The sequence below is a fragment of the Pseudorca crassidens genome, chromosome 7 (genome assembly GCF_039906515.1).
Source record: "Pseudorca crassidens isolate mPseCra1 chromosome 7, mPseCra1.hap1, whole genome shotgun sequence".
NCBI classification, from domain to species: Eukaryota; Metazoa; Chordata; class Mammalia; order Artiodactyla; family Delphinidae; genus Pseudorca; species Pseudorca crassidens.
The window spans coordinates 81,126,971-81,148,259 of record NC_090302.1 but is presented as its reverse complement, the minus strand read 5'-3'; the positions used below and the strand labels follow the sequence as shown (position 1 = coordinate 81,148,259).

Sequence of the window (21,289 nt, the reverse complement as noted above, 5' to 3'; positions counted from 1 at the left end):
AGAAAGAAGGAACTAATACAGATTAAAGCAGAGACAAATGAAATAGAGAATACAAAAAATAGAGAAAAATAAACAAAACAAAAAGATGGTTCTTTGACAAGGTCGACAAAACTGACACAATTGAGGTTAGACTGACTAAGGAAAAAGAAAGAAGATTCAAATCAGTAAAATCAGAAATGAAACTGGGAGCATTACTACAATTTCATAGACATGAAAAGTGTTATGAGAGGATACTATGAACAATTGTACATCAACAAATTGGGTAATCTAGATGAAATGGATAAAGTCCAGAAACACAAAAATTATCAAAACTTACTCAAGAATAAATAGAAAATCTAAATAGATCTATAACAAGTAAGGAGCTTCAATCAGTAATGAAAACATCTCAACAAAGAAAAACCCAGGACCAGATGACTTCACTAGTGAATTCTACCAAATATTTTTTTTCTTCCAAACATTTAAAGAAGAATTAGCATCAATCCTTCTCAAACTCTTCCAAAAAATTGAAGAGGAGGAAACATTCCCTAATTTTATGATGGCAGCATTACCCTGATACCAAAGCCAGACAAGGACACTACAAGAAAATAAAAGTACAGGTCAATATCCCTGATGAACATAGATATAAAAAGTCTCAACAAAATACTAGCAAACCAAAGTCAACAGCAGATTAAAAGAGTCATACATGGCGATCAAGTGAGATTTATTCCAGGGATATGAGGATGGTTCAACATCCACAAATCAATCAATGTGATACACCACATTAACAAATTGAAGAATAAAAATCATATGATCATCTCAATAGATGAAGAAAAAGCATTTGACAAGTTTTAACACCCATTTATGATAAAAACTCTCAATAAAGTGGGTATAGAAGGAACGCACTTCAACATAATAAAAGCCATGTATGACAAGCCTTCAGCTAACATCATACTCAAATGTGAAAAGCTGAAAGCTTTTCTCATATGATTAAGAACAAAAGATGAGTGTTTATTATCACCACTTCTATTCGACTTAGGACTAGAAGTCTTAGCCAGAGCAATTAGGCAAGAAAACTTATATATGTACATAAAATCCCAAACACTTCACCAAAAAACTGTTAGAACTAAGAAACAAATTCAGTAAATTTGCAGAATACAAAATCAACATACAAAAACCAGTTGCATTTCTATACACTAACAGCAAACTATCTGGAAAAAAATTAAGAAACAATCCCATTTACAACAGCATCAATAACAATAAAATACTTAGGAATAAATTTAACCAAGGAGGTGAAAGACCTATACACTGAAAACTATAAGACACTGATGAAAGAAATTGAAGACACAAATAAATGGAAGGATATCCTGTGCTCTTGGATTGGCATATTAATATTGCTAAAATGTCCATAACTACCCAAAGTCATCTACAAATTCAATGCAATCACTATCAAAATTCCAATTGCATTTTTTCACAGAAACAGAAAAAATTCTAAAATTCATGTAAAACCACAAAAGACCCCAAATAACCAGAGTAATTTTGAGAAAGAAAAGCCAAGGGGCTTCCCTGGTGGCGCAGTGGTTAAGAATCAGCCGGCCAATGCAGGGGACATGGGTTCAAGCCCTGGCCCAGGAAGATCCCACATGCCGCGGAACAACCAAGACCATGCGCCACAACTACTGAGCCTGTGCTCTAAAGCTCGTGTGCCACAACTACAGAGCCCACATGCCACACTACTGAAGCCCACGCACCTAGAACCCATGCTCTGCAACAAGAGAAGCCACTGCAATGAGAAGCCCACACACTGCAACAAAGAGTAGCCCCCACTCACCACAACCAGAGAAAGCCCAAACACAGCAACAAAGACCCAATGCAGCCAAAAATAAACATTAATTAATTAGTTTAAAAAAAAAAAAAAGAAAAACCAAGCTGGAGGCATCATGCTTCCTGATTTCAAACTATATTACTAAGCTACAGTAATCAAAACAGTATGGTACTGGCATGAAAACAGACACATAGACCAGTGGAATAGATTACAGAGCCCAGAAATAAACCCATGCATATACGGTCAACCAATCTTTGAAAGGGGATCAAGAGCACAAAATGGGGAAAGGATAGTCTTTTCAAAAAATGGTGTTGGGGCTTCCCTGGTGGCGCAGTGGTTAGGAATCCGCCTGCCAATGCAGGGGACACGGGTTCAATCCCTGGTCCAGGAAGATTCTACATGCTGTGGAGCAACTAAGCCCGTGAGCCACAACTACTGAGCCTGCGTGCCACACCTACTAAAGCCCACATGCCTAGAGCCCATGCTCTGCAACAAGAGAAGCCACTGCAATGAGAAGACTGTGCACTGCAACAAAGAGTAGCCCCCGTTCACTGCAACTAGACAAAGCCCATGCACAGCAATGAAGACCCAACTCAGCCAAAAATTAAATAAATTAAGAAAAAAAATGGTGTTGAAAAAAATGGATAGTTACATGTACAAGAATGATACTGGACCCCTACTGTACACCACTCACAAAAATTCAAATTAAAAACTTAAACGTAAGACCTGAAACCATAAAACTCCTAGAAGAAAACACAGAAGAAAATCTCCTTGGCATCAGTCTTGGCAATGATATTTTTGGATATGATAACAAAGGCAGAAGTAAACAAGTAGGAGTACATCAAACTAAAAAGCTTCTGTATACTCTTTCCCTGCCTCCGCTGAGTAACTCAGAGGTGGAGGTTGGGGTACATTCAAGATTCAGTTCCACCCATTACCCACCACCATGGCCAAGGATGGCACTGGTGCTGGAGGTGCAATGGACGTTAATACTGTTTTGCAAGAGGTGCTGAAGACCACCCTCATCCGCAATGGCCTAGCACATGGAATTTGCAAAGCTGCAAAGTGTTAGACCAGTGCCAAGCCCATCTTTGGTTGCCTGCATCCAACTGTGATGAGCCTGTATAAGTCAAGTTGGTGGAGGCCCTCCATGCTAAACATCAAATCAACCTAATTAAGGTTGATGACAGCAAGGAACTAGGGGAGTGGGTAGGACTCTGTAAAACTGACAGAGAGGGAAAACCCTGTAAAGCGGCTGGTTGCAGTTGTGTGGTGGTTAAGGACTATGGCAAAGATTCTCAGGTCAAGGGTGTCATCAAGAAGTACTTCAAATGCAAGAAATGAACAAATTAAAGACTTGGCTCTTTAAAATAAATAAATAAATAAGCAAGTTTCTACACAGCAAAAGAAACAATCAACAAAAAGAAAAGGCAACCTAGGGACAGAGGAAATAGGAGAAAATATTTACAAACCATATATCTGATAAGGGGTTAATACCTAAAATATATAAGGAACTCCTACAACTCAATAGCAAAACAAACAAAAAAATCTGACTAAAAACTGGGAAAATGACCTGAATAGATAGTTTTCCAAAGAAGACATTCAAACAGCAAATTGGTATATGAAAAGATGCTCAACATCAATAATCATCAGGGAAATGCAAATCAATACCACAGAGATATCACATCACACCTGTTAGGATAGCTATTATCAAAAAGATAAGGGATAAGAAATGCTGGAAAAGGTGTGGAGAAACTGGGAACACTTTTGCATTGTTGGTGAGAATGTATATTTGTACAGTCATAATGGAGAACAGTATGGAAGTTCCTCAAAAAATTAAAAAAGAAATACCATATGATCCAGCAATCCCACTTCTGGGCATATATCCAAAGGAAATGAAATCACTACCTCAAAGTGATATATTCCCTTGTTCCTTGCATCATTATTCACAAGAGCCAAGATATGGAAACAACCTAAGTGACTGTTAATATAATAGATGAATGGATAAAGAAGATGTGAGAGAGATATATATATATACACACAATAGAATATTATGCAGCCATAAGAAAAAGAAGGAAACCCTGCCATTTGTGACAACATGGATGAACATGGAGGGCATTATGCTAAGTGAAATAAGTCAGAGAAACACAAATACTGTATGGTATCACTTACATGTGGAATAAAAAAAAAGGTCCAAACACATAGAAATAGAGAGTAGAATGGTGGTTGCCAGGGGCTGGGGGTGGGGAAAATGGGGAGATGTCTATCAAAGGGTACAAACTTTCAGTTATAAAATGATTAAGTTCTGAGGATCGAACGTACAGCATGGTGATTGTAGTTAATAATACTGTATTGTGTACTTGAAATTTGCTAAGAAAGTAGATATCAAGCATTCTCACTACAAAAAAAAAAAGGAAAAGGTATAGCTATGTGAAGTGATGGAGGTGTTAATTAACTTGATTGTGGTAATTATTTCACAATGTATACATATATCAAATCATCACGTTGTATATTTTAAATATATACAATTTTGTCAATTATACCTCAGTAAAGCTGGGGGAAAAAAACATAAGGGGAAATCTTCATGGCTTTGGATTTGGCAATGGTTTCTTAAATATGACACTAAAAACACAGGCAACCAAAGAAAAATAGATAAACTGAATTTTAAAATTTTGTGCATCACAGGACACTATCAAGAGAGTAAAAAGATGGAGCTGGAGGAATCAGGCTCCCTGACTTCAGACTATACTACAAAGCTATAGTAATCAAGATAGTATGGTACTGGCACAAAATCAGAAATACAGATCAATGGAACAGGATAGAAAGCCCAGAGATAAACCCACACACCTATAGTCACCTAGTCTATGACAAGGGAGGCAAAAATATACAATGTAGAAAAGACAGACTCTTCAATTAAGTGGTGCTGGGGAAATTGGACAGCTACATGTAAAAGAATGAAATTAGAACACTCCCTAACACCACACACAAAAATAAACTCAAAATGGATTCAAGACCTAAATGTAAGGCCAGACACTAAAAAACTCTTAGACGAAAACATAGGCAGAACACTCTGACATAAATTGCAGCAAGATTTTTTTTGACCCACCTCCCAGAGTAATGAAAATAAAAACAAAAATAAACAAATGGGATCTAATGAAACTTAAAAGCTTTTGCACAGCAAAGGGAACCATAAACAAGACGAAAAGACAACCCTCAGAATGGGAGAAAATATTTGCAAATGAAGCAACCGACAAAGGATTAATCTCCAAAATATACAAGCAGCTCATGTAGCTCAATATCAAAAAAACAAGCAACCCAATCCAAGAATGGGCAGAAGACCAAAATAGACATTTCTCCAAAGAAGGCATACAAACCATAGATGGCCATAGATGGCCAACAAACACATGAAAAGATGCTCAACATCACTAATTATTAGGGAAATGCAAATCAAAACTACAATGAGGGGCTTCCCTGGTGGCGCAGTGGTTGAGAGTCCGCCTGCCAATGCAGGGGACATGGGTTTGTGCCCCGGTCTGGGAAGATCCCACATGCCGCGGAGCGGCTGGGCCCGTGAGCCATGGCCGCTGAGCCTGCGTGTCCGGAGCCTGTGCTCCGCAATCGGAGAGGCCACAACAGTGAGAGGCCCGCGTATCGCAAAAAAAAAAAAAAAAAAAAAAAAACTACAATGAGGTATCGCCTCACACGAGTCAGAATGGCCATCATCAAAAAATCTACAAACGATAAATGCTGGAGAGGGTGTGGAGGAAAGGGAATTCTCACGTACTGTTGGTGGGAATGTAAACTGATACAACCACTATGGAAAACAGTATGGAGGTTCCTTAAAAAACTAAAAATAGAACTACCGTATGACCCAGCAATCCCACTACTGGGCATATACCCTAAGAAAACCGTAATTCAAAAAGACACATGCACCCAAATGTTCATTGCACTATTTACAATAGCCAGGATATGGAAGCAACCTAAATGTCCATCAACGGAGGAATGAATAAAGAAGAGGTGGTACATATATACAATGGAATATTACTCAGCCCTAAAAAGGAACAAAATTGGGTCATTTGTAGAGACGTGGATGTACCCAGAGAGTGTCATACAGAGTGAAGTAAGTCAGAAAGAGAAAAACAAATATCATATATTAACACATATATGTGGAATCTAGAAAAATGGTATAGACGATCTTATTTGCAAAGCAGAAATAGAGATAGAAACATAGAGAACAAATGTATGGATACCAAGGTGCAAAGGGAGGTGGGTGGGAGGAATTGGGAGATTGGGATTGACACATATACACTATTGATACTATGTACAAAATAGACAACTAATGAGAATGTACTGTATAGCACAGGGAACTCTACTTAATGCACTGTGGTGACCTAAATGGGAAGGAAATCCAAAAAAGAGGGGATATATGTATATGTATAGCTGATTCATTTTGCTGTACAGTAGCAAATAACACAACATTGTAAAGCCACTGTACTCCAATGAAAATTTTAAAAGAGAGTGAAAAGACAACCCACAGAATGGGAGGAAATATTTGCAAATCATATATTTGATAAGGGTCTATTATCCAAAATGTACAAAGAACTCTTACAATTCATTAGTCAGATTTGTATTTTAGGAACAGTCCTCAGCCTGCTTGAAGGAACAGGAGAGTGTGGAGCCTGGAGTGAAACAAGTGTTCCAGAGGAGAGGCGGTAAGGCCTGCACCAAGACAGTGGCTGGGGATAGAAGGAGGGCCTTTCAGGGACTTCCCTGGTGGTCCAGTGGTTAATAAGAATCCACGCTTCCACTGCAGGGGGCGCAGGTTCGATCGCTGGTCAGGAAACTAAGATTCCCGCATGCCACCTGGCACAGCCCAAAAAAATTAAAATTTAAAAAAAATTTTAATTTTTAAAAAAAAGGAGAGCCTCTCAGATTCAACTAATATTGAGGAGGTAGACTCAGGCAGCTTGGGGGACTGAATGGCTGTGTGAAGTTTTCATTTCCACATACTAGTGAGGCTGGTTGCCAGGACAGGATCTGTCTTTCAGGAAGGAAAAGGAGGGAGATCCCTATACTTGCCTGGACAGAGTAGCTGGGGATGGGGGAAGTGAAAGTGTCTGCCTGCATAAATAGGCGGCACACCAGTCCCAGCCCACACACGGACCCCCAGTTTGGAGCTCTCCACCTCGCCCGAGCTCTACCGTGGCCATGGGTCAGTCGCTGATTCTGAGCATCCTTGTCCTAGTTCTGGCCTTCTGCATCCCCCAGACCCAAGGTATCAAGGAGGGAGTTGCCTAGGATGGGGGCAAGGGGGTGGAGAGGCCGGGGTAGGAGCCTCCAAGCAGCCCCTCACTCCCTGTGAACCCCACCTGCAGGCAGTGATGGAGGAGCACAGGACTGTTGCCTCAAGTACAGCCTAAGGAAGATTCCCACCCACGTTGTCCGCAGCTACCGGAAGCAGGAACCAAGCCTGGGTTGCCCCTTCCCAGCTATCCTGTAAGTGGGTACAAGGGGGTGGGTGCAGGCTGGCAGCTGAGTGGGAAGGCATGATGGGCAAGACTAAGACAGGCTTGCTAACCCCTGAACCCTAGGTTCTCACCTCGGAAACGCTCTCAGCCAGAGCTATGTGCAGACCCTAAAAAGGCCTGGGTGCAGCAGCTGATGCAGCGTCTGGACAAGCCAGCAGCCCCATGGAAACCAGCCCAGGACTGTAAGAAGGACAAGAGGGCCACCAAGTCTGGCAAGAAGGGAAAGAGCTCCAAAGGCTGTAAGAGGTAAGGAAGCTAAAGGGACGGGGGGTGGGAAGTGAAGGGGAGCCTTGATCATCCCCTCAAAGCCCTCTTCTGCCCTCCCAGGACTGAGACCCCAAAAGGGCCATAGCCCAGTGACGAGCCCGGAGCCCAGGAGGTCCCCACCAGTCTCATCAGGGCTTGGAGCCCCAGCCCAAGGGACAAGAGGTGGGCTAGGAGAGAAGGAGGACTCAGGGGACCCAGAGCAGCCACCCCATGCTGGCCTCCCCTCACCCCTTCTCCAGCTTCAACCACCCCTTCTGTATACCCACCCTACCCTGCACGGCTGAGCTGCCCACATCAGGCCAGGCCTAGAGAGGCAGAGAAGGGAAAGTCCCATAGGAAATGTGAGAGGTGGCAGCAGGACTGTCCCCTCTGAGGAAAGGTCACCCAGGGCCCTGGACCTGACCGTGCTCCACACTGCACCCACCTCGTCTTTGTAAATATGATTTATACCTAACTGAATAAACAGCCATTCTGGCCTTCCTCCCAAGTATCTGTTCCTGTGTGTTTGTGTCCACAGAGAAGCCACTGTCACCACAGGGTGGAGTCACACACTCTGGGGTCCTGGCCAAGAGCTCAGGCTGGCAAATTCTATATCCTCACCCACCCCAAGAGTTTCCTTGCTTCCCAGGTGCCCAGACCTGTGGGCAATAAAAGGGAGGCTGACAGGCAGGGTGGGACTTGGGCTGCCCCTGGTCTCTGAGAAATCCCTGCCAATGAAGAGACAGTGGATCCCAGGCACATGTCCCCAACAGCTCCATAGGCCTCTGAGACCCTGAAGAGATCCCTTCCCTGATTCTGCCCAGCATTCTTTCACTCCCAGCTTCACCGGGGACTGCCTCCCCTTTCCTTGGGGTCTACTGGAGGGAGGCGGGAGCCTGGGCCTGCCGGTAACACAGGTGAACACAAGTTCTACTGAAACCTGCCCTACGCAGAGTTCCAGCCCTGGGAGCCCTCGAGAGCCCCTATCTCCTCCCAAAGACCCCAGAGGACTCCCTTCCGCCCTGACCGGTGAAGCAGGGTCTATGACCTCTCCTTATTGTTTGATGGGGCTATGTGCTCTTTATTCCTGAGTTCTCTGTTCCTCCCTCAGCTTCCTTCCAGTTGGGAAAGCATCCTCCCCTTCCCTTTTCTCCTTTCTCCCCTAGGCGGGGCCTGGGGCACTTTAGCCCCTTTAACCTCTTGAGGCCAAGGAATAAGTCTCCAATGGCAGGAATTTGGAACCCCAGAACTCAGATGTAAATTAGTCTCCTCTCCAAGAAGGCTCCAGTCTAACTCTCCTCTACCTCTCCCTCCCCAGAGCAGAGATCCTCCAATTCCCCGCTTCGCCCTTAGGCTAGGAGAGAGAGGACCATTAGATGGGGCCAGGCCACGTGGGAAAGAAGGGAACAGATCCTGGGAGAGGGGCAAGGAACTAGAGGTGGTTGCCACCACCTTCTCCTTCCACCGGGGCCTGCGCATGCCACAGCACTTACCGCTTATTATAGTCATTAAAATATTTGCTCTCTGCTCCTTCTGAGTACAGTGAAGACAGGGGATGCTCCCTACCTATCATCATGTGGCAGGTGTGATCTTAGTCTACAAACTCAGATGTTCAAGATTTACTGTACTTTAAAATGTTCTTTCAGGAGTTCCCTGGCAGTCCAGGGGTTAAGACTCGGCACTTCCACTGCCAGGGCCGGGGTTCAATCCCTGGTCAGGGAACTAAAATCCTGCAAGCCACATGGCATGGCCAAAAAATAAAATAAAATGTTCTTTCAATGAACCTACTCCAAGCCCCTGCACCAGAGCGCTGGCATTCTTGGGGTCCCATCTGCCAAGGGCTGTGCAAAGGTCAAAGAAACAGCAAGGCACAGGAGAGGCTTCCTACATGCCCTCTACCTCATCCCATCATTGGACATCAGTCTCACCAGTGAACGCTTTGGCCCCTGTGTTCCCAGCAGGTATGACTCCCCAGGTCCTGGACTCTCAAACTCTTAGCTCTGTGCCACATTTGAGCCATGGGAGCTCAGCTATGAGAGCCTCCGGGCTTGGACCTAGCTTCCCCAGACATCTCCCCAGAGCCATCTACTCAGGTGGCTTGCTTGCTTCATCCCAGTCAAGGATTAAAGCCCACTGCCCATACTGGCTGGACATACACACCAATCCCCTCCACAGTCTTCAAGAACTCTCTCCAAAACCCTCCCTCTTCCCAGTCCCTCCAAGGTATAACCTCTTCCCAGGTTTGCTTTAGACTTTTACAAAGACAGAAGGGACTCTAATATCAGGGTGCTACTACTCTCAGCCCTACCAAAACCCTCGCTTGCTCTAAAGAGAAAAGAAAATCATTAGCAAAAAGAGAAAAAAAGGAAAACATAGGCAAAACAAAACAAAACTTCATATTTCACTAAATTATCCTGCCACACTGCATAGCTGGTATTTGCCTCAAGCCCTGCCCTGATTAGCATGCAATATAATATCTATCTTATCAGAGAATGAGTCCCTACTGTCCTTTTCTGCCTTCATCTTTGACAATACCGTCCTGTTCTTTCTTCTTTCTGTAAGATTCATAATTCAAAAAAATCAAATAATACATACTCATGGTTAAAAAAAATCAGAAAGTACCAAAAGGCTTATTCTGAACAACCATTTCCTGCAACTTTCAAGCTACTTCCTCTAGGACTTAGTGCCATATGTCTAAATACTTTGTTCATACCTCTGTTTCTTCATTTACCTATTTTTAAAGTTATCAATTGAGGGACTTCCCTGGTGGTACAACGGTTAAGACTCCACGCTCCCAATGCAGAGGGCCTAGGTTCGATCCCTGGTTAGGGAACTAGATCCCACATGCATGCCGCAATTAAGAGTTCATATGCCACAACTAAGGAGCTGGTGAGCCACAACTAAGGAGCCTACCTGCTGCAACTAAGACCCGGCGCAACAAAATAATTAAATTTTTTTTAAGTTACCTATTGACTTCCTATTATAAAAAGTGGAGATTTAGCTCTCTTACGAACCCTCTTCTCCTGTCACCCTATCCTCTAAATATAGCTATACCACTATATTTAGACGATGATCAGAATTTACATTATGATGACCATGTAAATGTTGTTCACTGCAGAGCAAGGTAGCGTACTGTGCTTACTTTCCTTTTGTCACTGAGCTTTTTGTTTTTCATAAAGATTCAAATTGTTCTTCCTTTATTTAAAATACCTCTACCTTCCCATTATCATAGCCTCAGTATTTTTCAAACACTTCATCATAGGATTAAAGACCTAATGTTTAAAATATATGTTATAGAAGACAATATAGGTGAGGGTGGTTATAACCTTGAGGTAGAAAAAGAACTTGTTAAACATAAAACCATAAAACACAAACCACAGGGGGAAAGATCAACACCACCGAATTCAAAGACAAGTAGGAGTTCAGGGTAAAGATGGCAAATTAAACACAGGAATTTATTTTCACTCCTTCTTGAGCCCCAACTAAAACTAAAGTAAGTGTTTCTAAGGACTTCCCTGGTGGTCCAGTGGTTAAGAATCCGCTTTCCAATGCAGGGGACGTGGGATCGATCGGGGAACTAAGATCCCAAATGCCACAAGGCAACTAAGCCCGCGCTCCACAACTAGAGAGGCCACGCTCCACAACAAAGACCCAGCGCAGCCAAAAAATAATAATAATAAAATAAATAAAGTAAATGTTTCTGGTGTGTGTATACATTTGTAAAGGCATCAAATCACAAAGACCCGAATGGGAGGGGAGATAAAAGTAACTTTCCAGAAGATTGCTGTTTAGATAAGTAAATATTTCAGTAAAAATAAGTATAAAGCATAAAATGAAATTATAAAGTTGGAGGACTTCCAAATTGATGCTCATGCATACAGTAAAAAGAAATATTTTACTGAATACTAGTCTGCCAGTGTTCAACAGAAAGACAATTAATGGCTTTTACTAGAAATGTGAAAAGAAAAAAATTCCAAAGATCAGTCATCCCCCAAATTTACAAAACCATCATCAAACAAACATGAAAACTCACTGTAACCCCTGGAATTTCCTTTAACAGTAATTACTATCTTCTAACAATGTCACCCTCAGTGCCATTCAGAAAATTACTAATACCATGTTTTCAAATGATTTCAGCACTATCTCTTCCATGAAATGATAACACACCCACACACAATTACGAAATGGTGGGCCAGCTCCCTCTTGTCAGTGTTGCCTCAAAGTCTGAAGCCTTCTGCTTCCCCTGGCTCACTCCTTCTTTGTAAATCCTTTAAGGGCCTCTTTAACACAAATGTAAAGGATGGACGGGGCTAGTAAGAGCTCCCAGAATTACAGCTAATAGAAATGTCTTAACAACCTCAGTCATATGAACTGGAAACTAATTCCAAACTGAGCAACCAGATTTCTTAACACTCCTCTCCCTCCATGGTACCTGGGCCACATGTTCGCTAGCCACTATTTCATTCTTTACTCATCAGTCATTAGAGGGACATGATCACCAATGACAGGATCTTTCTTTTGACATCTTCAAAAATGGGGTACTATGGGGCTACCAGCACAGCACCACTGACATATTTGGCATCTTCTGCCCAGCTTTATGGCACAGGAAGGTCAGGGGGACTGGGTCTATACTTGCTATTTATGAAAGCTCAAAATTAATTTGTTTCCTAGCTTTAATCATTTACCTGTGAAAATGTCTTCAGCTTCAACTGACCTCTTTTGTGAAGTTCTTTTTCTTTGCATGTCCAGGTGTTATTTATCCTTGTATTCGGGGACAAAGTGATGCTATTTTGTTAAAAATCATCAATGTATCTTTCCTTTGCCATCAATGAATTACGACTTTTATGAGTGTTGAAATTGCCAAGCCTTTTTCTAATGCCTATATTTGGTATTCTTCTAGCGGTGGCTCTTCTGCAGTTCCCCTACAGAGATTGTGTTAGCTAGCTATGTCAGGAAGCCGAAAACTTCATTTTCTTCAAGAAATCCATTTCCCAGTTGGTGGCAAACAAAAACACCCCAGGGAAACTCTGATGCCATGTTCTTGAAGACTTTTGTTTTAGAGTCCTGGATTGTGCTAATAATAAATTTCAATCTAATATTAAATGAATAACCGAACTCCACCTGTGATTACCTGAGCAGCCGGCGCCAATTTCGGTTCAGAATACCCACAGCGGACGGGATGTTAAACTCCACTTGGCCTCATTGCCCGACTCCGCCACTAGGAGGCAGCATCGTCGTCGCGGTCCTCCGTCCTCCAAAGGCAAACAGGCTTGTGGGTTGAACACTACTGTTCTCATTTCCTTCATCTTTCTGGGATTTTTTTTTCCCCCTTTATTATTTGTCCTCAAATGTGTCTCATGCTAGACCAGGGGTCTAGAATTTTCCCATGTCCACTGATGAGCAGGACAAACTCGTTTTCCGTCCCTGTCCAGGTGAAAGCACTTCATCCTCCGGCACCGAGCGAGCGTCGCGCCGGGCACACAGTTAGGCTTTCAATAAACCTTGAAAGCCTATGGTTTCAACCTAAAGGTTGAAAGAAACCTTTCTTAGAGCTGGCACCGTAATTACGTGGTTTAAGGAATCAATCGGGTGCGGGCTATTTATGTTGCGAAGGAAGTCCCGGAGGTAATGTGAACTTCCTTCAGCCTTTAAGACAAACATTGCTTCCTGTCTTCCACGTTGGGCGCCCTGGCCTCAGGATAAATTGGGAATACTTGGGGTGGGGAAGACAAATACTCACGGAAAAACACCGGCCTCCGGCCGCCCATGCGTCCCAGCCTGCCCAGCCGAGTACCCGCGGATTCAGGGGCCCGAGTGGCAGAGATTTGGCGGGACAGCCGCTGTGCTCGGCCCGGGGTAATCGCCGCTCGGGGGCTTCCCGAGCCCACGCCGACCCCAGGTCCTGGAGCTGCGGGTCCCACCCGCAACCCGAGTCTCCCTTCTGCACGTTCCGCCCGTGTGCCGGGACCTGCGCGCTGGGACCCGGGGCCGGACCCTCGGCCTCGGGACCAGCTGGGGCCTGGAGCGGGGACAGCACCAGAGGCCGTGCCAGGCCCACGGACTTTGGGCCCAACGCCCTTCTCAGTCTCTCTGAGCAGCCCGCCGGGTCAGGGCCGCATCCCGCCCTTGCTAGAGCACCCCCCACCCGCCAGCGCCCACCCACCCCTCAGCCAGACCGGCGCCCACTCCAGAGCCTCCCTTCCCAGGCTGGTGCGCCCTCTGCAGGCCTGGGAGAGGAGACACATCAGGCACAGACGTGGACACAGAGCCACAGCTCTCGCTCTCTCTCACTCTCACACACACACACACACACACACACACACACACGCGGATGACGGGCACACCAGTCACGCTCAGCCCCAGGGACACAGCTCCTGATACTCACATTCATCCATTCAACAAACATTTATTAAGCATCTAATCGAGATGCTCTCCACAACCGTTTACTCCCTGGTACTCCCACTCCTACCATGGCCTTGGTTGACTTTCCCGGCCTCGCTGCTGCCTTACCTGCCTCGATGGCTAAAGTGCCCTCCACCCAAGATCTCCCACCCCTGCGGCATGGATTTGATCAGACCAGGGAGCATGAAGGCTGAGCGGGCTCCTTGGGAGAGTGTGGTGCCAAGATGAGCTGAACTGCCCTGAGCTGGGAGATTTGTCCAAAACTCACACTGAACCAGGAACCCCAAGAAGGCCACGTGGCTGAGAAGAGGGTGAACTAGGCAAAGCAGGTAGCACACTGAGGGCTCTATGGGTGTGGTCAGAAACTGTTTCAAACCCACCTCCCTGGTCTCCACCACCCCACCACTGGATCATTTAAACCAATGGCTGGGGAGTTGGTGCCTTAAACCTTCCACCCATAGGGCCTATGCCCTCCCCCTTTTTGCCATGATAGAAGGTACCATCAGAACACCTGACAGCTGTCACCTTCCCCGATTCCTCTTCTTCTCCCTGATCTGTCAGTGTTAGGGAGCTCCAGGCCTTGGAACTTGACCCCTTCTATCTACACTCACTCCCTTGATGACCTCATTGTCTTATGGTTTTAAATACCATCCATATGCTCCCAAATTTTTATCTTCAGCTAGAATCTCTCCCCTGAACTCTAGACTCATACTACCAACTACGTACTTAACATCTCCACTTATATGTCCAAAATGCAGCTTCATCTTAAAAAGTCAAAACAAGGCTCCTGGAGGGCGAGATAAATTATGAGTTTGGGATTAAAATATACATGCTACTATATATAAAATAGATAACTAACAAGAACCTGTATAGCACAGGGAACTATACTCAATATCTTGTAATAACCTGTAACGGAACAGAATCTAAAAAAGACCAGCGGACCAGCGGTCCCCTGTATATATACAACTGAATCACTTTGCTGTATACCTGAGACTAACACAGCATTCTAAATCAACTATATTTCAATAAAAATTTAAAAAAAAAAACAAGGCTCCTGACCTTCTCACAAACCCACTCCTCTACAGTCGTCCACATCTTGGTAAATATAACTCCAACAATCACATTGCTCAAGCCAAAAACATTGAAGTATTTTCTCTGTCTCTCTTTCTCTTCTTTCTCTCATATCCTATGCTGAACCCCTCAGCAGAGCCCACTGGCTCTACATTGAAAATGTCTCCAGAATCTGACCACTTCTCACCAACTCTCAGCAACCTCATGTCCTCCCTGGATTATTGCAATTGCCTCCAAGCTGGTCTCCAGGCTTCCATTTTTGCACCACTTTTGTCTATCTTCCATCCGACAGCCACAGGGAGCCTTTAACACATGCCAGATCATGTCACTGTTCAAAACCCTCCAAAGGTTCCCCAACTCATTCAGAGTAGAACATAAACTCTGCAATGGCCTACAAAGCCCTACACTATCTGGCCCATGTTGTTGTGTCCCAGTGCCAAGAACAGTGTCTGGAACATAGGACGCCCTCAATAAATATTTATTGAATGAATGTGGTGTAAATCCCTTGTTTATTATTAGTTCATTATTTCACCCTTTGCTGCTGATTCTCAGGATCTTTCCCAACAGGCATTCCAGGAAGACAGTATTGAAATTTATGTGAAACCTTTATGCCAGCTCTGCACTATACTCTTGTATCATATAAGACCTTGGAGGGAAACAAATGGCATGACCCAAAAGTCTTAATAGAAAAGAATTTAGTGAAGGGTCAATTTACAGAGGTGAGGGCAAGGTTGTTGTGGGAAGCCACTGCACATGATTTTGTATAGCTCCAAACTTCAGGCCATCTCTCCTTCTGACAAAGTGGACATTAAATGTACTGCCTGAAATTCTGCCCACTGAGAGGACTTCCCTTCACCACTGTCTTTCAGGGCCACACCTGAATGTAAGCAACTGTCTACTTTTGACTGATGCCAGCATACCTTAGAGACCCATCTGAAAATCAAGACCATACACTTCCTCTCTCTGTTAACTGTTTATAGAAAACTTCTCCATGAAGGCGTAAGTATAATCAGAAGAAGAAGCAGAAAACAATAAAAGTAGGAATCTGAGTCACCTCCCCACGCTTTTACTCATGCCTTCTGAAATTTCTAAGGCCTGGTCTCAAATGTACAATGTTCCTTTGAAGTGGAACGCTGGCCATGCACATCCAACTATATGACTTGCTATAGATAACACCCTAGGTTGTGTGGTCACTGGGTGATCTATAGTCTGAGTTTTAAACCAGGGCCCAGTGGCAAATCAGGACTGATTTTCAAAGAGTAAATAATCGTTAGCAGAAGAGGTATGTCCTTACTCCAACACCCTAAGGGTCTTTCCTGTAATGCTCCTTCTGGGGTTCCTGTCGCACCCTTCTCTGCCACAGACAATCTGAAATTCCCTGGATTTGTGAGTCATAAGGCCCAAGTAGACAGGCAACTTTTCCCCAGAGCCTAGACCTGCTGCAGACCCCTTCCTTGCTCTGGGCCTCATTCAAAACTGTCAGCTTGGGGCTTCCCTGGTGGCGCAGTGGTTGAGAGTCCGCCTGCCGATGCAGGGGACACGGGTTCGTGCCCCGGTCCAGGAAGATCCCACATGCCGCGGAGCGGCTAGTCCCGCGAGCCATGGCCGCTGAGCCTGCGCATCCAGAGCCTGTGCTCCGCAACGGGAGAAGCCACAACAGTGAGAGGCCCGTGTACTGCAAAAAAAAAAAAAAAAAAAAAAACTGTCAGCTTTATGCCATATCCAATAAACATTTTGCTGTACTACACCTAACTATGATGTATGTTGCCTCCAAAATCCAAACAGCTCTTTAAGCATTGTGCCTCTTCACGGTAAATGTGCAACATTCCCCAGATCACTGGTTTTCAGCTTCTCCCTACCTCTAATCGCCTAGAAATTTTACCTATGTTGCAGGATCCTGAATTTTTGGAAGATTTCTTTCTCTCCCTCTGACATACATAGGTCTTACTGAGGCATTTAGGGCGACTGCTATTTCTTGTGCGCCAGTAAACATAATGTCATCAGTTTAAAGGACTGCTTCGATATTCTGTGAGATATCCAGATTATCTTATGATAATCAGAGCAGGAAAGCTGATAATATCCCTGAGGTAAAACAGTGAAGGTGTATTTCTGTCATTATAGAAAACGCATGGATTTCAATGGTCTTTAAGTGACAGCTACAGAAAGAAGGCACGTGTTAGATTATTAGCTGTAATATGCTGTACCAAGGGCTGAAGCATCTTTAAGTCTTTGAAGGTGCTCTATTCTATGCACGTCCTCTAGCAACAAAGCATTGCTTTAAGTTTACTATTGTAGGGGGGAACATGGTGGGGCAGGCACAGTTCAAAGGACTTCCACTTGGCCCTTCCTACCATAATTTTCCTCACTCCATGGTCAAGGAACCAGTGTGGAGACCTTGCTAATTACTAAGTATAGTTATTCCCACTATGCATTCTGAAACTAGAGAAATAACCACTGGATAGGTCTTACAGATTCACTGTGAGATGGACCTGAACCAAGATCCTTCTATCACCTGAACTCCATAAACCCTTACTCTGACTAGTGGACCACAATGGGGTTTTGGGTCCCCAAGACTAGTATTAACATGAGACAGTATCTAATAATCCCCCAAAGATCTGAATATTTTCTGTTCACCATTCATATTCACCCTGGCAAACGGCTACAGATCTCTCTAGAGAAGGCTTAGAGAAGTGATTCTCGAATTTTAGCATACATCAAAATCACCAGAAAGGCTTGTTAAAATACAGATTGCTAGGCCATTCCCAGAGTTTCTGATTCAATGGAGTTGAGGCAGAGCCCAAGAATTTGCATTTCTGCCAAGTTCTCAGCTGATGCTGATGCTGCTGGTCCAGGGACCACACTTTGAGGACAACTGACTAGAAGAAAGATATATAGAGTCCACCTGTGAAAAGACTCAAGCCTTCCCACCCACCCCCACCATCCAGTCAAGGGGCTTCAGGTCTGGGGAACTGATCTAAGTCAAGGAAATGGGTAAAACACTGTAAATCCCCAATACAATTTGAATCAAGTTTCTCCCTACCAGGCCTAGACATTTTACACTTATATGGGTCAGTAAGTTGTCCATCTATTTCATTCCTAGGAAAACTATGATCAATTAGCTACCACCACAGATCCTTATGGGCAAAGCACAATGATTACCACTTGTCCCTGCAGCTTATTTAATAATTTCATTCATCTTATTGCTCAGAAGGTGAGCATCTAGACTCTACCACTCAAAGATTCCATTATTCTCCTTGAAATGAGATTGCCCAGTCCCAAGAGAACATCTCCCATCCTCATCTCCTGCCTACTAAAGAAACCACTACAGGGCTTCCCTGGTGATGCAGTGGTTAAGAATCCACCTGCCAATGCAGGGGACACGGGTTTGAGCCCTGGTCTGGGAAGATCCCACATGCCGCAGAGCAACTAAGTCCATGCGCCACAACTACTGAGCCTGTGCTCTAGAGCCCGCGAGCCACAACTACTGAAGCCCACGTGCCTAGAGCTCGTGCTCCACAGCAAGAGAAGCCACCGCAACGAGAAGCTCCTGCACCTCAACGAAGAGCAGCCCCCGCTCGCCGCAACTAGAGAAAGCCCGCACACAGCAACGAAGACCCAACACAGTCAAAAATAAATTTTAAAAAAATAATAAATTTATTTTTAAAAAAAAGAAACCACCACAGTGCTTTTCATAGTTAGTGTTCTCATCACCAGTGCTTTTCTTATGGCCTTGGAGAAGGAATTATCTTCCTGGACCCTTCAGAGTTAGTGGTTGCACATAAGAGGGGCCTCCAACATTCCCATCTCTGTAACCTTTGCATTCTTTCCTCTGTTTTGCTACTCAAGGTATATTCTGAGGACCAGCAGCATCAGCATCACTTACAACTTTGTTAGAAACACAACATCTTGGACTTCACCCAGACTTACTTAATCAGAATCTGCAGTTTAATAAGACCTCCCAGTAAATCATATGCACCTCAAATTCTGAGGAAGACTGTTCTACAATATGCCAGTGAGGTTCTAGCACCCCAGCCTCACTGATCATAGGCCACTGTTGAGTCCAGGCTTCCAGTAACCAACTCAACAGATTATTAACACCATTCCCAGGTGCTCAGCTAATACAGTAATACCCAAATCCTGGATAAGGGCATACATATCAACAAATTTGTCCACACTGGTCCCCAAGATTCTCCCAATACGGTTGACAAGTTCTTGCAACTCCTTCAGTGTACACGCTATTGTTCTTGGAGCATACCTTGTACATTCCCATCCAGGCTATGTTAGAATCAAACTCGCACTATGGGCCTGGAGGCTATGAAGGGTGGTGAGGGTGGATCCTGAAGAGGACCCCTGCATGCCTTTTGCCAGGGAGTTATTAAAAATATTTTTTAATGGATGGGAAGGCTGGATCATTCATGGTTTGCAGGGGGAGGAGTGTTCTTCTGCCAGCCAGGAAGGTTTAAGGGAATTAAAAGGTCCAAAATTCTCAGCTTTGTTCATCTCTGCCTAAATGTCCCCATCCCAAGTCTCAGAGCCCTTCTCCTTCCCAAGAGTGCACTTATTCTAATATTAGGAATATGGTGGGGTTGTGCATTTATCCGGTGTTGCAACTCTACCACACATACAATCGGTTTTGGGGTTTGAGCCATATCTGCCATGTGGCTATGGATGACATAAATTAAAGATGACTTAAGAATTCCATAGTGAAGGGGGATAAATTAGGAGGAGAGGGATAAATTAGGAGCTTGGGATTAACAGATACACACTACTACGTATAGAATGAATAAACAACAAGGACCTACTGTAGAGCACAGGGAACTATATTCAATACCTTGTAATAACCTATAATGGAAAAGAATCTGAAAAAGAATAGATACATAGATATACATGTAACTGAATCACTTTGCCGTACACCAGAAACTAATACAACATTGTAAATCAACTGTACTTCAATTAAAAAAAATTCCATAGAAGTTGTCTGAATCTCTACCCATAACTTGAATTAGAATTTCATGTTCTTTTTTTTTTTTTAACCTTTACTGGGTTTTTTTTTATTTTTTTTTTTACATCTTTGTTGGAGTATAATTGCTTTACAATGGTGTGTTAGTTTCTGCTTTATAACAAAGTGAATCAGTTATAGAATTTCATGTTCTTAAACTTTTCTTTTTCTTCTGTAATTGTGCCAGCACAATCAGAAACAGGCAGCCCACCCAACCATATATGTAAGACCCTTTGAAATCACCATTTGCGGCCATAGCAATTAAGTACCTGAGGCATTTTATCTCCTAATGTCTTTCCCTCCATCAGCATCCCACACTGCACCTCACTTAGTGATAGTCTTAAGTGATGGTGATGCTTCTTCATGTTCTGGATTTACTCGTGTCCTCTTTCCCCATGCAAGGAGGTTTGTGTGCTCAGCAAATATATGAGCAACACAATCCCAGGATCCCATTTTGGAAATCTATTTCCTGGGATGTCTTCTGGTACCATTTACTGTATCAGTTAGGATCCTGGCAGGAAACAGATGGCACACTCAAAAAAAGTCTAACCAGAAAGATTTTAATAAAGGGGCTATTTAAGAGGTGGGGGTCAAGATTAAGGAACCAACAAGGAAGAGTGAGGCACTCAGGGTTCAGCAATAGTAGGAAACCATTACCATACCAAGGCCTGAAGGGGTCAGAGGAAGGAACAGTGTTTTGGGAGCCTCAGAGATAAACCCACGGAGAGGAGGCAGCCCAAAAGAAGCTAACTGTAGATCAGTGGTTCTCAAACTTCAGCATGTATCAGAGTCATCAAGGGTGTGTTAAATACGGATTGCTCCAGTAGGTCTGGAGTAGGACCTGAGAATTTACATTTCTAACAAGCTCCCAGGTGATGCTGATGCTGCTGTCCGAAGACCACTCTTTTTTTTTAATTAATTTTTTTTTTTTTTTTTGGCTGCGTTGGGTCTTCGTTGCTGCACGTGGGTTTTTCTCTAGTTGCAGTGTGCAGGGGCTACTCTTCATTGCAGCACATGGGCTTCTCATTGCGGTGGCTTCTCTCGTTGCGGAGCACGGGCCCTAGGTGCACGGGCTTCAGTAGTTGTGGCATGTGGGCTCAGTAGTTGTGGCTCGTGGGCTCTAGAGCACAGGCTCAGTAGTTGTGGCATACGGCCTTAGTTGCTCCACAGCATGTGGGATCTTGCCGGACCAGGGCTCAAACCCATGTTCCCTGCATTGGCAGGCGGATTCTTAACCACTGC

The 21,289-nt window shown here is 44.1% G+C and overlaps 1 protein-coding gene, 1 long non-coding RNA gene and 1 pseudogene across 4 annotated transcripts in view; 2 read left to right on the top strand and 1 right to left on the bottom strand.

Moving 5' to 3' along the window:
- Positions 1-21,289, bottom strand: part of LOC137227976 (uncharacterized) — a 117,830-nt gene that overhangs the window by 78,092 nt on the left and 18,449 nt on the right. The window contains exon 4 of one of the 3 annotated variants that reach the window (XR_010945089.1): positions 15,727-16,723. The exons of the other annotated variants lie outside the window; for them this stretch is intronic. This is a non-coding gene — a long non-coding RNA (uncharacterized lncRNA). Of the gene's footprint in view, positions 1-15,726; positions 16,724-21,289 lie in introns of those variants that run through there. 3 annotated transcript variants of the gene reach the window in all.
- On the top strand, positions 2,748-3,145 carry LOC137227096 (small ribosomal subunit protein eS12 pseudogene; annotated as a pseudogene).
- CCL21 (C-C motif chemokine ligand 21) lies at positions 6,921-8,078 on the top strand. The gene is made up of 4 exons (XM_067742442.1): positions 6,921-7,076; positions 7,177-7,297; positions 7,393-7,575; positions 7,657-8,078. Exons 1-4 carry the CDS (start codon positions 7,010-7,012, stop codon positions 7,679-7,681), a joined length of 396 nt encoding a protein of 131 aa, XP_067598543.1. The 5' UTR covers positions 6,921-7,009; the 3' UTR covers positions 7,682-8,078.

Coding starts and splice junctions, on each gene's coding strand:
- CCL21 (XM_067742442.1), top strand. CDS start 7,010: ATGGGTCAGTCGCTGATTCTGAGCATCCTTGTCCTAGTTCTGGCCTTC. Junction 7,077..7,176: donor CTGCATCCCCCAGACCCAAG/GTATCAAGGAGG, acceptor CCCCACCTGCAG/GCAGTGATGGAGGAGCACAG. Junction 7,298..7,392: donor TGCCCCTTCCCAGCTATCCT/GTAAGTGGGTAC, acceptor CCTGAACCCTAG/GTTCTCACCTCGGAAACGCT.